Genomic DNA, 14,925 nt, shown 5'->3' with positions numbered 1-14,925 from the left:
CACTCAAGTATATTAAAAGTCAAAGCAAGCTTAGCCGTCGACATGCAAAGTGGGTAGAGTTTATTGAGTCATTTCCATATGTGATCAAGCACAAGAAAGGTAAGGAGAACATTGTTGCTGATGCACTTTCAAGAAGGTATGTTTTACTTTCAATAATGGATGCTAAAATTCTTGGTTTTGAGCTCATCAAAGATTTGTATGCTAATGATGTTAATTTTGGTAAAGTGTTTGGAAATTGCAGCCCAAGCATTGGATGGGATAAATTCTATTTGCATGATGGATTTTTATTTCGAGCCAACCAGCTTTGTGTTTCTAATTGTTCTATTCGTTCATTATTGTTAAAGGAAGCACATTCTGGGGGTTCGATGGGTCACTTTGGTATTTCTAAAACTTTGGGAGTCTTGAGCGAACACTTTTATTGGCCAAAGATGCGTAGAGATGTTGAAAAGTTTGTGGGAAAATGCATAGTTTGTCATAAGGCAAAGTCAAAGCTTAATCCCCATGGATTGTACATGCCCCTCCCTATTCCTAGTGTACCTTGGGAAGATATTTCAATGGACTTTGTTTTGGGATTACCTAGGTCTAAGAGGGGGAGAGATTCTATTTTTGTTGTTGTAGACAGGTTTTCCAAAATGGCACACTTTATAGCATGCCATAAAGTTGATGATGCCTCTAATATTGCTAATCTTTTCTTTCAGGAAATTGTGAGGCTTCATGGTATGCCAAGGACTATAGTGTCCGATCGAGATGCCAAGTTCCTTAGCTACTTTTGGAAAACTTTGTGGGGCAAGCTTGGAACTAAGTTGCTTTTCTCTACTGCTTGCCATCCACAAACCGATGGGCAAACTGAGGTGGTCAATAGGACACTTTCGACATTGTTGAGAACAATTGTGAAAAAGAACTTAAGGAGTTGGGAAGAGTGTCTACCGCATGTCGAGTTTGCGTACAATAAGGCTATCCACTCCACTACTAAGTTTTCACCCTTTCAGATTGTTTATGGTTTTAATCCTCTTGCACCTATTGATTTAATTCCCTTGCCTTTGCAGGAGAGAGTAAATATGGATGGAAAGAAACGTGCTGAAGTTGTCAAGCAAATCCATGAAAAGGTCAAAAGTAATATTGAGAGAATGACTCAACAGTACATGAACCGAGCGAACAAGGGAAGGAAACAAGTTATCTTTGAACCGGGAGACTTAGTATGGGTGCATCTTAGAAAAGAGAGGTTTCCGGACAAAAGGAAGTCCAAGCTCATGCCAAGAGGGGATGGACCATTCCGAGTCCTTGAAAGAATTAATGACAATTCTTACAAACTTGATTTACCTGGTCAGTATGGAGTAAGTGCTACTTTTAATGTTTCTGATCTTTCTCCTTTTTATGATGCAGATAATGAAGAGTCGAGGATGACTCCTTTTCAAGAAGGGGAGGATGATAGGAATATCGAGGGCGTCCAACAAGCAAAAAAAATTCAAGATCCAATGGACCAAGATTTAACCATTGGAAGTGGGCCAATGACAAGAGAAAGGTTGAAGAGAATGCAAGAAGTAATTCAAGCCCAATCCAACTTAGTCCTTGCTAATGGGATCAAGTCACAATCGGAGGCCCAACATGTGAGCTTAATTTCATTAATTCAAGCCCAAAGGAAGCCCACAATAGGAGCCCAATTCGTCCAAGTGCAGCCATGTGGTCAAAAGAGACCTTTCAACTACATTCAAAGTGCATTTATACACCAATTCACGGATTCACATGGTCATGCATGGGTTTTACTCGGTTATGACCAAGAATGCATAGTTTTTAGTTATTTTTGACCAAGTATTGAATGTACTTCCACCAAGGAGTCACTTGGGGACATGAAAGGTTAATTTGGAAGTGTTTTAGGCCTATAAAAGGCACATACCAGCCATGCATGCGGGATACAATCGAAATATTCAAGAATTGATCTAGTTTATAAAATATTGAGTGTTCTCTTACTTTGGAGAGTTATACACTTGTTTTAGCTTTTGTGAAACCTTTGCTTTGTCAATCTAGTCTATTAGATTGGTGATTCAAATTCACATAGCCTCCAATTCGTGCTCGACCCAAGTGTGTCGTTGTGTGGATTGGTTTACTCGTGCTCGTGGTTGGTTGAATGTTCTAAGTAGTAGGTCACGTTCATATAACGTGGTTGACTATTTACATTCCTCAGGTCACGAACCACTTTATCCAATTCTAGCCTACGCCGTAAAGATCGGGCCACCCATGGTCAATACCATATCAAATGATCTCATTGATTTGGATGTGGACCACATCCACAATCCCAAGTTGGGAAAAATATTCGACCAATTCCTAAAGATTTGATAGATCTACCCTTAATATCTTCATTACTTTATATATATGGTGGCTTCAAGGATTATATCTTCTCGCGTCTTTGGCTTTGAATCTCCATCTCTTTTTCCTTGTAATGTAGAAGGGGTACTGGCCCGAAAGCGTCCCTAATGCGTTCTTGATAAGATTTGGATGTGTTAGGAGGATTCCTTTGGTGTCTCTTCAGACCTGTGACTTCGGCTTTCAAATTTGTAAGATCCTCGTGTAGATCTGAAAGGACCCTAAGGATCTCGTCCATCTTTTGATTCAAATATCTATTTTCATAAGTATGTGGATTAACCTATGTTCATCATTTTGAATTGTCTTTTGGATCTCTCATAGATCTTGAGAGATTTTTTAAGTATCTGGCTCGATCTCTTTCCAATCAGTACCTCTAATCATTGTTTTTAGAACAGTAGATTTTTAGGAAACTTATCCATTCTGTTTCTCCAGGCTGGTATTATACCATAGATCTCTGCGATGTGTAGGCATTTCACCATATTCCCTAGTAGAATATGTCCAACCTGGTAATTTCGCAATCATTACTCTCTTTCTCCTTTTTTGAGAAGATTTCAGTCAATCCTTTGAGAATTGTTGTCAATTTTGTCAAGAATTTTCATAAGAAAGTTCCTTTTATGTATTTTCAAAATTTGAAAATATTCTCTGTTGTCATCATAGCTCAAACATTCGGTCGTAACCATACTTTGGAAAAATCTCCTCCTTTAGGGGTTAAAATAACTAAATGTAATATAAATAAATATTTCCTTAATAAACCTAAGATCTAACACCATTCTGTAAGAGCATGTGGAACAAAATATTAAAGGAGTGAAAATGAACTAAAATACTCATTTTAAAGCTATAAAAGGGTAAAATCACCATAATTCGGCCAGATTTCTCGAAGGACTAAAATCGTAGATTTTATTAAAGTTATAAGACTAAAATTGCAAGTTTGAAAGTTAAGGGACCAAAAATACCATCCCAAATTGCAGGACCTATTTTGCAATTTCCCCCTTGCAGCACAGAGAAGAGTTTGGACTTGATTTTGTTTTTGAAAGACCTAAAAAACTTAGCGTAATTTGAACTCCGATTATATGTAATGTGATGTTTTAAGTTGTTTACATATTTAAGGGATAATTATCCATTTTTTTTAATTTGGTATAATTATACAAAAATCCTCTTATAAGGTTAGTTTGGTCATAAAAGGATTTATTTGATTTGTAATAAGTCAGTAACAAGTCAATTATATATAAATATGAATTTTCAAGCAAATATACAAAACTTTGACTAACAAATAGATCTATTTATTAGATTGATACAAATATTGAAGGTATTTGATATAATTTTTTAAATTATAAGGGATTTATATATAATTATATTAAATTCCAAAGAAGGGTGTACAATGTAATTACGTCAATATTTAGGTAAAATGTTATATACATATATACATAATAGAAATTGGAAAGGGAGGGGGATGGTTGTGGGGTCTTTTATTTAGTTTTTTACATTATTCTCGTTCATAAGTCATCGTACGGATGCTTATCAACAGCTTTCAGGGCTATAATTATAGCACGTAGGTTTTAGGCATCCCATATAGCAATATTATGTTATCTTGTTGGGCAAATAATAAAAAATAAAAGGGATAAATTATAATTATGTCTTATGAAATTTCACATCATTATAAATACTTTTTCGTTATTTAAAAAATTATAAATATCTCCCTGATTTTAATGTCCGTCTAACAACGAACTCATTCCGTTAGGTTTTCATCCCATCTTTGTGGTAAACTGATCAAAATGCCTTTGTAAATTATAAATTATAATTTTATATATATTTTATAATTTTTTAAAAAAAATTATAAACTAATATTTCCTCTAATTTATTTATTTTATCCACCTTCAGTTCTTTTTACATTCTTTAGATATTTTTTTTATTTTTTAAAAAAATCAACAAATGTAAAATTGTAATGTACACTTCACTGTATAGGGATTACATAATTATTTTTTATTTGAAGGGGGTATTTGTAATTTCTCAAACAACGAGTAGGTATTCATAATTATGACAAACTGTAAAAAATTTAATTATAATTTACCCATAAAGTAATTATAATTTTAGTTCTGTAAGCATAAAAGGTTCATAATTTTAGTCTTGCATGAATATGTTATGACAATATTGTCCTATAATTCTAATAATATCCAAATGATGATAAAGATAGCCAAAATTTCCTAAAAATAGCTAAAAACGTGCACGTGACAGACACCTGACAAGCTTAATTAGGTGAACTTTTTCTGTCATTTTAACGAATTTCCAGCACTTTTGTCCCGAACATGCAAACTTCTAAAATTACAGGACAAAATTCTCAAAAAAAAAAAATTGTACAAGAATAAAATTGTCAACCCTCATACTTATACGACTGAAATTGTAATTTTCACCTCATATAATTTAGTTTATAATCTTTTATATGATAAAAAAATAGTAGTGTAATACTTGCAACTTTTATATATTCTTGTTATATTTTTTGTACTGAAATTAGCTAAACAGTGCTATATTATCCTCTTATTGTTGTAATTATTACATATTAGATGTTAAATTGATCGTTAGTTAAACAATCAAATATCAAAGTCCACTAAAATTACTTGACCTTTTCTAAAGGCAATATATTCATGACCATCACTCCACCAAGAATTATATTTTTGATCATATAAGTGGATCTGTTTTAAATTTTGGTCCCACACTCAAGTCAATTCGCACAATGTATCCCATATGTATTTTTTATTTTTTTTCTTTCAATTTGAGGACCATTGAGGGATTTCCCTCCAATTGATAACGACAGCTACTCTCTCCGTTAGTCAATACAATCAAAATAAGGGTAATTACATTTTTGGCTTGAGTTTGGAACCAAAATTGAAAATAGGTTCACTTATGGGACCAAAAATACAATTTACCCTTATTTTGATTGTATTCACTAGTAGAGAGAGCAGTTGCCGTTATCAATTTGATGGAAATCCCTCAATGGTCCTCAAATTGAAAAGAAAACCCACATATGGGACTCAATGTGCGAATTGGCCTGAGTGTGGGACCAAAATTAGAAACAGGTCCACTTACGGGACCAAAAATGTAATTTACCCGGTTAATTACCATAGTTTAAAGTGAAAGTTTATGGCTAATAATAGTAATTAATTACGACGGTTGTGCAATTACGGCTTAATTTCTGCTAGTAAGGCCGAACATTAGCTACAACTAAAAACTATGACAAATATTTTAGTACGCATAGGCAAAATCATAGCGAATGTTGATTAATTACATGGCCAAAACTTTGTCGCATCAATTTATTTGACCGTGGTAGATAAAATTAATTTATCATTATTTTTAAGCCACAGTGGCTTTTTTTATATGTATAGTGCTATTAATGAGGTAAGAAATTTTAATAACATAAAAAACCATTAAATAATTATGGCATATATATTAATTAGAAAGTTAAAAAGTACAATTTAATACTCTAGGGAAATTGTGTTTACTAAAAAAATCACAGATTGTAGCCCATATATGTATATATATATATATATATGTATGTATGTATGTGACTGGGCAATACATAAAATTTACTATAAATTGTTAATTATGATATATAGGGTAGAAAAATAAATTCAAGTACTCGATACTTAATTGAAATTGATAGATAAAATTAATGCTTTTGAGTATGATTGATCAACTTAGAAAATCAAATTTGAACAAATTTTTTGGTTTGATAAACTTTCGAGATAGCCTCAGCTCGATTTAATTAATAAAAATATAGTAAGGTATACTTAAAAATATTAAATTACTAGAACTCGACTCATATTTAATTCAAAGTTCGTCTGAGTTTGATTAATTAGGTTAATAATCAAACAAAATTCAAATAGTTTTCAAGTTCGACACTAATTCGACCAAACTTGAATAATAATATATTCGATTCGAGTCGAGTCATTTACTGCTTCAATTATAATAATTTTTTTTATTGAAATTTACCTTTGTCGTCGATGAAAAATAAAAGACCAAAATGCTACCATGAAAAATTAAATGTGAAAAATACTGGCAAAATAAGTTAACAGGATGAATAGCTCCAATTTTAAAAGATCGCATAAGATACATATGCCTTTTCCGGCTAGAACAGTAAACTCCAACGAAAAAAATGATTAAAATTATGAAATTTATAAAGATACAGAACCAAAATATTGTTCCGAAAAGTTAAAAGACGAAAATGCAGGCAAGAATGAGCTAATAGAATAAATAGCATAATTTCATACTATTTTAAAAAATTAAAGCTCGAAAATGACAAATCACCAAAATTACAAAATAAATAATGATTTGAAACCACCTCCCAATCCATCCAGCTTTGAACCAAAAAAGAGAAAAAATGACTTCATTTTTCAATTCTCTCTTACTCACATGATGAACATAGCTCCCAATCCCATGGGTTTCTTCCTGGACCCAAAATCGGCGGCTCTAGCGTTCTTGGCCGTCGTGGTTTCCCTTCTAATAGTTCGACGAGTACTGCTGCCGAGGAAGCAGGGAAAGAAACAGAACCATCCTGTCGGGGGCACCATATTCCACCAGCTCATGAACTTCAGCAGGCTGCATGATTACATGACTGATCTCGCGGCGAAGCACAAGACCTACAGATTAATCGCCCCTTTCCGCAGCGAGGTTTATACCTCCGACCCGGCTAACGTTGAGTACATCCTCAAAACCAAGTTCGACAATTATGGCAAGGTATATATACATATATTAATTGTGTGTTTCTTGAAATTTTATTATTTTCATTGGAGAAATATATTTATCAAGAAAAGGAAAAGGAAATGCAAATTGCAATATAGAGTTGAATAATTTATAGAGAATAATTATACCGACATCCACTGATGTTAATTCATATTCCCAAAAGAAAAAATCCAATTTTAAGATGTTTTTTTCAGCATTTTCAACAATAATATCCCTTTTTAAATTTGATGATTTTTTTTTAATAATAGTGCAGAAATCGAGAGTAGTGTCAAATTTTAGGAGTGTCGGTGTAAGTATTCTTGATTTGTAAACTTAGACAATGGTAAGAGAGTGTCATTATTGGAGACATACATGTCTTTTCTCTAATACCTTAACATGTTGTCTACTTTTTGTAGTTAAAGTTGTGGTAGTGTCCATTCTCACCATCCGAAAGAACAACTCTTTGGAGCTAATTGTTACTTAATAACTGATGATCTCTGCAGGGGTGGTACAATTACAGCATTCTGTGTGACTTATTAGGCGATGGAATTTTCACGGTCGATGGCGACAAGTGGAGGGCGCAGAGGAAAGTGTCGAGCCATGAGTTTTCCGCGAGGGCGATAAGAGATGTCAGTGCGGTAGTCTTCAAGAAAAACGCCGTCAAGCTTGCAATTATTGTCTCTGAAGCTGTGGTGTCCAATCAACCTATTGATATTCAAGTGAAACATCTCCTTGACATCAATTCCATGATCATCAGTGGACAGATTCAACATCTGTTGTCTGCTTTTTGAGGTAGAACTAATTGTGGTCATGATCTTAATTTGTCAGGACCTTTTCATGAAGACGACCCTGGATTCGATATTCAGAGTTGCGTTTGGAGTCGAGCTGGACAGCACGTGTGGCTCGAACGAAGAAGGCGCCAGGTTCAGCCGTGCTTTTGATGATGCGAGTGCGATTACTACTTGGAGATACGTCGATCTTCTATGGAAAATAAAGAGAGCCCTCAACCTTGGTATGGAAGCGGAGCTGAAGAAAAATATTCGGATTGTTGATGAATTCGTGTATAAGCTGATTCATACCAAGATTGAGCACATGAAGAAGTCGCGAGACGAATGTGTATGTGAATGAGTTTATTATAGCTTCTTGTTGTGAGTTATGGTTGTCAAGATTTCTGTTCAGACACTTCTATTTTTGTCTGCCTGCCAGATGCATTCGGAGAAAGAAGATGTTTTGTCGAGGTTTTTGCAGTTGTCTGAGGCTAATCCCAAGTACTTGAGAGATATAATTCTGAACTTTGTAATGGCTGGTAAAGACACAACGGCAACAACTCTGTCCTGGTTCTTTTACATGCTCTGCAAGAATCAGCTTGTGCAAGAAAAGGCGGCGCAAGAAATTAAGGAAGCAACGGCCTCGAATCAGGCTGCTGATATGTCTGAATTTGCAGCCAGTGTGAGTGAAGACTCTCTGGAAAAGATGCATTATCTTCATGCAGCAGTTACTGAGACCCTCAGACTTTATCCTCCAGTACCTGCGGTAACAGAACACTTGCTTTCTTACAGCATCCCTGCTTTTTTGCTAAGATGGCCGTAAGGCGGATGAATCAGTCGAGCAGAACACATTTAATGTTCAAAGTTGTTTAAGCTTCTACTCAGCTTCAAATACTCTGTTTGAAGTTTGAACTTAATTTGATTGTTAACCAAATAAAGCTCGAGCCGCTTCATCTTTTTTCAAATTTTTAGCATTTTTTGACTGATCGAGTCGAGCTTGCTCAGAAAAATTTTTAGCGACTGATCTTTAAATAGAGTATCGAGCAATTTGATTTCTTTTTCATTCGCAAATGCAGGTTATGTTTCCCTTCAAAGACTAATTAATCCCATGTGCATGATCTTTCCTTTTGCCATATACAGAACCCTAAGATGTGCTTCTCTGACGACATAATGCCGGACGGTTACCATGTGAAGAAGGGTGACGCGGTGGTCTACCTGCCATATGCAATGGGACGGATGAAATTCATATGGGGGGACGATGCTGAAGAGTTCAAACCGGAAAGATGGCTTGACGAGAACGGCTGCTTTCAGCAGGAGAGCCCCTTCAAATTCCCAGCTTTCCAGGTTAGCAGAAATGCTATACATCATGCATGCAATCTAACAATTTCTTGACTATTCAGCTTTGAGCTTAGTCATCAACAGGTTGAGTTTTTTGAAGAAAAATCATGTCTGATCCACTAGAAAATCGACCGAACAGCGTTCTGACTGAACTCTTGTGATGAACAGGCCGGCCCACGAATCTGTTTGGGGAAGGAATTTGCTTACAGGCAGATGAAGATATTCTCAGCTGTTCTACTGAGGTTCTTTGTCTTCAAACTGAGTGATGAGAGTAAGGCAGTGAAGTACAGGACGATGATCAATCTTCATGTCGATGGGGGGCTAAGTGTCGTTGCCTTCGATAGATCAGACGACAAATCCGGATAAACTGAACTTGCTGTAGTTGTGAGGGACACTTTGCAGTTCGAGTGTATAGTTATGCACATAATGTATTCTATGCTTCTATTAATAAAAAGTGTTTATATTCGGACTTGTATCTGAGGTTGTAAGATACTAGCAACGTTAATTACAGTCAGCACTGGAAATTTTAGTCCTAACTGAGTTTGGTCAAACCAAGTGTGATACATCTACTGTGTAATTGATAAATTTGAGTAAAAATTTTTCAAAAGAGCACATGTTGTTCTTGATATCACGGCCCATATCGGGGATCATGACGACAGCTATGCCATTAAGTCTAGCGGCTCAGCCAAAGCTATCAGTAAAGAGCAATAATCCTAACAATCTAATAACGAAATTCCATGACGTCCCAAAATGACAGGCGTAATATTCAAAGGCCTCTTTTATTTGGAGTGATGGGATTTAGATGGTACAGATAATTTTAGGATAATTGTTGGGATTGAGTTAAAAATGATTATATTAAGTGCCTGATCAATTTTATGTTTACTGTATTGATAAAGTAATGGATATAAATAATATATTGTTTACTTTTGACCATAATTTGAGATTGAATTGTGGACTAATTTGGTTTTTTTTAAAAATACCCATAATTTTTTTTCTTTTAATTTTTTAATATTTTCTTGTGTTGATTAAGATGTAATATATTTATATACATAAATAAAAGTTAATATTATATGTTATTTAAAATCTAAGACTGTTAAGTATATATTAAAAATTAAATGATATATTATATAAAAAAACATAGAATTATATATATAAATTAAATAATATATTTTATATTACTTTTTTCTAACCACCAACATTCATCTTCATAAAAATAATTTATTTTAAAATATCAAATAGATATCTAATATCAAAATTAATAAAATATATAGAGATATATATATCAATTCAATACATATACTTCCCTCCCCAGCCCAAAATCCGGCCATTTATTAAAATAAAAAACCTTAAAAAATAGAGGATTGGGGGTAAAAATAGAATGAAAATTTTATTCAAAATATGTGGACCCCAGCGAATTTAAATCCCAACACTTTTTTGGAGGGATTTAAATCTACACCATTTCCTTGTATATATCGGGCTGGCCAGACTTTTGTCGGGCTGGGAAAAAACAAAAAGGTAAATGAGTTATTAGGGCAGAATATGGTCGATGTAACACCATGTAATGAGACTATGATTATATCTCCTTTAAAAATCACACTTAGAGTAAATCTCTTTGATACATATAATTATGTATATAATCCAGTAGCTGCGGGGTAGATATATACACACGTAATTCCATCATCACTTGTATGTAAAAAGAAAAAGAATACATATCAATACATAGATTAAAACTCTAAATAAGAATTATATATACTGTTGTTATCTTTACACTTACTCATAGTATGATGTTACTACTTCACAATTTCACAAAATGTACGTCTCGAATATGTGATACCTTATGAACCGCTGAGGCACCTCTTCTTTGAGGCACCACTTGCTCAGCCAGGATGGCTGGAAATAGACCATTAGATACGGGGTCTTCTTGTTGTTAGGATTTTCCTCCTTGGACAGTTTGTACCTAGTTTCTCCGCAAAACTTGCAATAGTCCAAATCAATGTTGTCCTTCCAGTACAACATGCAACTATTTTTACACGCATCAATCTTCTCAACAGGTAAACCTAAGTCTCTTACCAACTTCTTCATACTATAGTAATCGAGGGGCAGGGGGTGAGTCCGGGGCAATATATTATTAGCCCACTAGGATTTGATCATTTGTTTGCTCAAACAAATGGGCTTCGGCCTTCATATTCACCAACCCAGCAACCAATACCAATTGAGATTGGGTGCAACCGTTCCATGAAGTGTGCGTGGAAGGGCTTGTGCAATACAGGTGGATGTATCCATTTCAGAGGTAATTAGCACACAAGTTATCTTAGTTTTTCGAAATAATTCTAGTGTCATTAAGTTTCTAATAAATATTCGATTATTAGATTTTTTCGAGATTTGAAAATGACGGTGAAAAACAAAACACACGTCGAGGCATCAATTGTAGAGGCTTACCTTGTAGAAAAAATCGGTTTATTGACTTCTTACTACTTTCAGCTCCAGATTCTTTGCAAACAAAACACGCAGAAATAGCGATGTCTGTATGAACGACACTCATATCCAATTGTATGTATTCAATTACCCTAGTCGAGGTAGTGGTGCATCAAAGAAGAGATGGCTCAGTAGATCAGAATGCCACATAATTGAGACGTACATATTGACTAACTGTGAAGTAGTCATGACATACTACGAGTAACTGTAAAGTTTATTCACATTGTTATTTTGGACTTTTAACCTATGTATTGATATGTATGTGAACATATCCTTTTTGAATGAACTTTACGAGCACCACCATTCGGAGGACTTCATTATTGAGGAGCTTGTAGCTACTCAATTCCAAGGATTGGTTCACGTCGTGTAAGTTATGTCTTATGAATTGTGTCTTTTGAATTGTATTACAACTGTAATTTTTCAATATATGGTTTCTCTAATATGTGCAACACAGGTGAAAACTGAATTTAATTATACAAAGTTACATTTCAAAGAGGATGAGGCAATACATACTCCACAAGTTGCGACAGACAACCACTATTATGACCTGCATGACCCAAATGGTCTACAATTAGTCGTTGAGCTTTTCGTTGCTAATCAACAAGGAACAGGTACATCCTGATCAGGAAATTATGAATCTGATGACGAGTCTAAAGAAGATCGTTTTGACGAGAATTACGAGACTAAGGAACGCAATAATTATGATTGAAAATTTAGTGTTTATGTAAGAAGTGTTTGTGTATTTTACGCCCAACTACACAGGACATGATTATATTTTATCGATAGAAAATTACAAAAATTAGAAAAAACAGATAATAATTTATAAAAATAGTTGACCAGCTAATTTTGTGGATATTTTACAAAATAATTTTCTCATACAATAAAATTATTTTTAAAAATAAAATATAATATTTTTTTGTTTAGGAACGATCCAAAATTAAAATTACCGTTTCAAATTGTTCCTACTAGGAACAGATTAAAAAAAATTAAAAAAAATTATTCCAAAATACATTACAATATCCTACAGAAATAATGAGAAAAAATCAAAATATAGGAACAATCAATTTATGTTAGTCGTTCCAAAATCAGTTCTAAAAAATTTAATTTTGTGTCTTATGAAAAGTGGAGGGAAAATCAAACTTAGGATCGATTTTTAAATATTTGACCGTTCCTAGATGTATAAAATATTGTTACTAAAATGATTAACAAATAATCGTTCCTAAATGAGTTACAAATACCATTCCTAAATATGTCCACAGATTCTTTGTTCACTTTCTAATTACGATATTTCAACATCCGATACCCTGATTAATTTCAAACTTAAACCACATGATAATACTTTCCTTATGTGAATATATCTAGCGGTCTGATCTAAAATCACATGGTTTTGCGAACAATTGTGTCATTTTTAACCTCATTGATTATGTATCAAATACGATATCTCATTATCCGTATAACAAAAATGTCCAAAACTTCATCAAATATTGTATTTTTTCGATTTAATAATATCCAATGATCTGATTAAAATTTTAACAGTCTGATTAGGCGATCTAATACAACAGTATAAGATACTACTTATATATATGTAAGGCTAACAATCTTATATATACAAATATACTTGATCTTCTGAATATGTATCAATTTAATTTAAAGCATTAGATATTTTCAATAGTCTTAATTAATTTATGGTCTATTTTTTCCTAATCATCAACATGTTTGGGATATTTTTTTTACCTATATTTTTTATTTTTCTAATTTTTCAGGAAAAATAATTTTGGCACAAAATTAGGAATAATTTTTTGAAAATAGGAATGGTTTTGTTAAAAATGCTCCAAAACACATCGTTTTTATTTTTTAGGAACAGTTTTCAGGAACAATTTTAAAAAAAGAAACAATTATATTTAAAAATGCTCGTCAACTAAGACGAAGTCGTTTCGGTTATTTGAAACGGTTTTTGGAACGATTGTTAGAAAAATGCCCGTTACATAAATTAAAATATATACAACACTTAAAAGATTTTTTCTTTCCTTCTCCCTTTCTCTCCCTCACTCTCGTGCTCTCTCTCTCAAACCAACCTCTCGCCTCCCCACGCCGTCTGCTGCTGTCAACCACTTGAAACCACCCATCACCCCTTCATCGACACTAGTAGAGGTAAGTTATCGGTTTATTTTTTTTCCTCCCTATTCTTGTGATTCCCTGCTCCCTCCCCCCTATTTTCTCAAAATACTTCCCCATATTTTCCCATTTTCTAAATGTTTTTCGACACGTTAGACCAAAAAAATGTTTAGATCATGTATAGTGGTACGCCTCCTGTACCACATGGTCGTGGTCGTGGCCGTTTCCAGCAACGCCGTAGAATGCCTCCCACGTTAAGGAAGCAGTCCTTCGACCACCCCCATCGCCTGACCTGACCACACCGTCCCCAGCCCCACAGACTCCAGATGATGCTGGATCATCTGGTGTTGTACTGGTGGCTGATAAGACGATACAGCAATCTGCCACACCAGCGGCTGCTCCACCACCACTAACAGTCCCCCCCACCATCACCACGCCATTGCATTAGCCTCGATGAGGGGAGGTAAATTTGTTTATCAAATTCTTTGAGTATTATTTTATCTTGAAAATATCTAATTAACATGTCCTTTCAGGTCTGATCGCCACTTCCACGAGCACATCAATGTAGTCGTGGGGGGACACTTTCCCCACCCGTGACCATGTATAAGGTAGGTGCCAGAGCACCAGCATTCCTGTTTCGGAAGCATGAAGGTAATCAAATTTAAATTAATTTGGTATTATCTAATAATTTAAATTGTCTAATAAATTTTACTAATATTTTGTTTAACTTTATTATTGTGGATGACCTACTGGTGGGACTGTGATGATGAGTACATGTTCTGAGTCTTCCACATATGGGTCCGAAAGTACATCCGGAAGACATTTTTCATCGCCCAGTTCAACCTGGTCAAGCCACTCTGGCTGGCCAACGAGGTCTGGCTCCAGCTCCAGGCATACTAGGCCAACAAGGACTTCCAGCAGGAATCCTCGAAGAATAAGGCGAACCGGATAGCGAATCCCACGGCATCCTCGACTGTGTACCTGAGGGGGGTCTTCCTCTGTCGGCATGCACAGCACGAAGTTGGTAAGTAAATAGCATTATTTTTATAAGGTTGTTATCATTACTTTATAAATAAGATGCTAGATGTTTTTTTCTTCTATAAGAGGCAAAGCTCGGTCAGCCGCTCAAATGGATGGAGTCATTTGAAAGGTGCTA

General features: G+C 34.6%; 1 protein-coding gene across 1 annotated transcript; it reads left to right on the top strand.

Annotated features, from left to right (window-relative positions):
* Positions 1 to 6,661: 6,661 nt before the first annotated feature.
* LOC105173214 (cytochrome P450 704C1-like) lies at positions 6,662 to 9,654 on the top strand. The gene is made up of 6 exons (XM_088875179.1): positions 6,662 to 7,089; positions 7,578 to 7,793; positions 7,903 to 8,190; positions 8,281 to 8,607; positions 8,982 to 9,185; positions 9,348 to 9,654. The coding sequence occupies exons 1-6, from the start codon at positions 6,766 to 6,768 to the stop codon at positions 9,543 to 9,545; spliced, it is 1,557 nt and encodes a 518-aa protein (XP_088731305.1). The 5' UTR covers positions 6,662 to 6,765; the 3' UTR covers positions 9,546 to 9,654.
* The last annotated feature ends 5,271 nt before the right edge of the window (positions 9,655 to 14,925 follow it).

This window comes from Sesamum indicum, linkage group LG11, assembly GCF_026168435.1.
Source record: "Sesamum indicum cultivar Baizhima isolate 11 linkage group LG11, ASM2616843v1, whole genome shotgun sequence".
NCBI lineage: Eukaryota > Viridiplantae > Streptophyta > Magnoliopsida > Lamiales > Pedaliaceae > Sesamum > Sesamum indicum.
The sequence above is the reverse complement of the archived record's forward strand: the minus strand, read 5'-3'. Positions and strand labels throughout refer to the sequence as shown.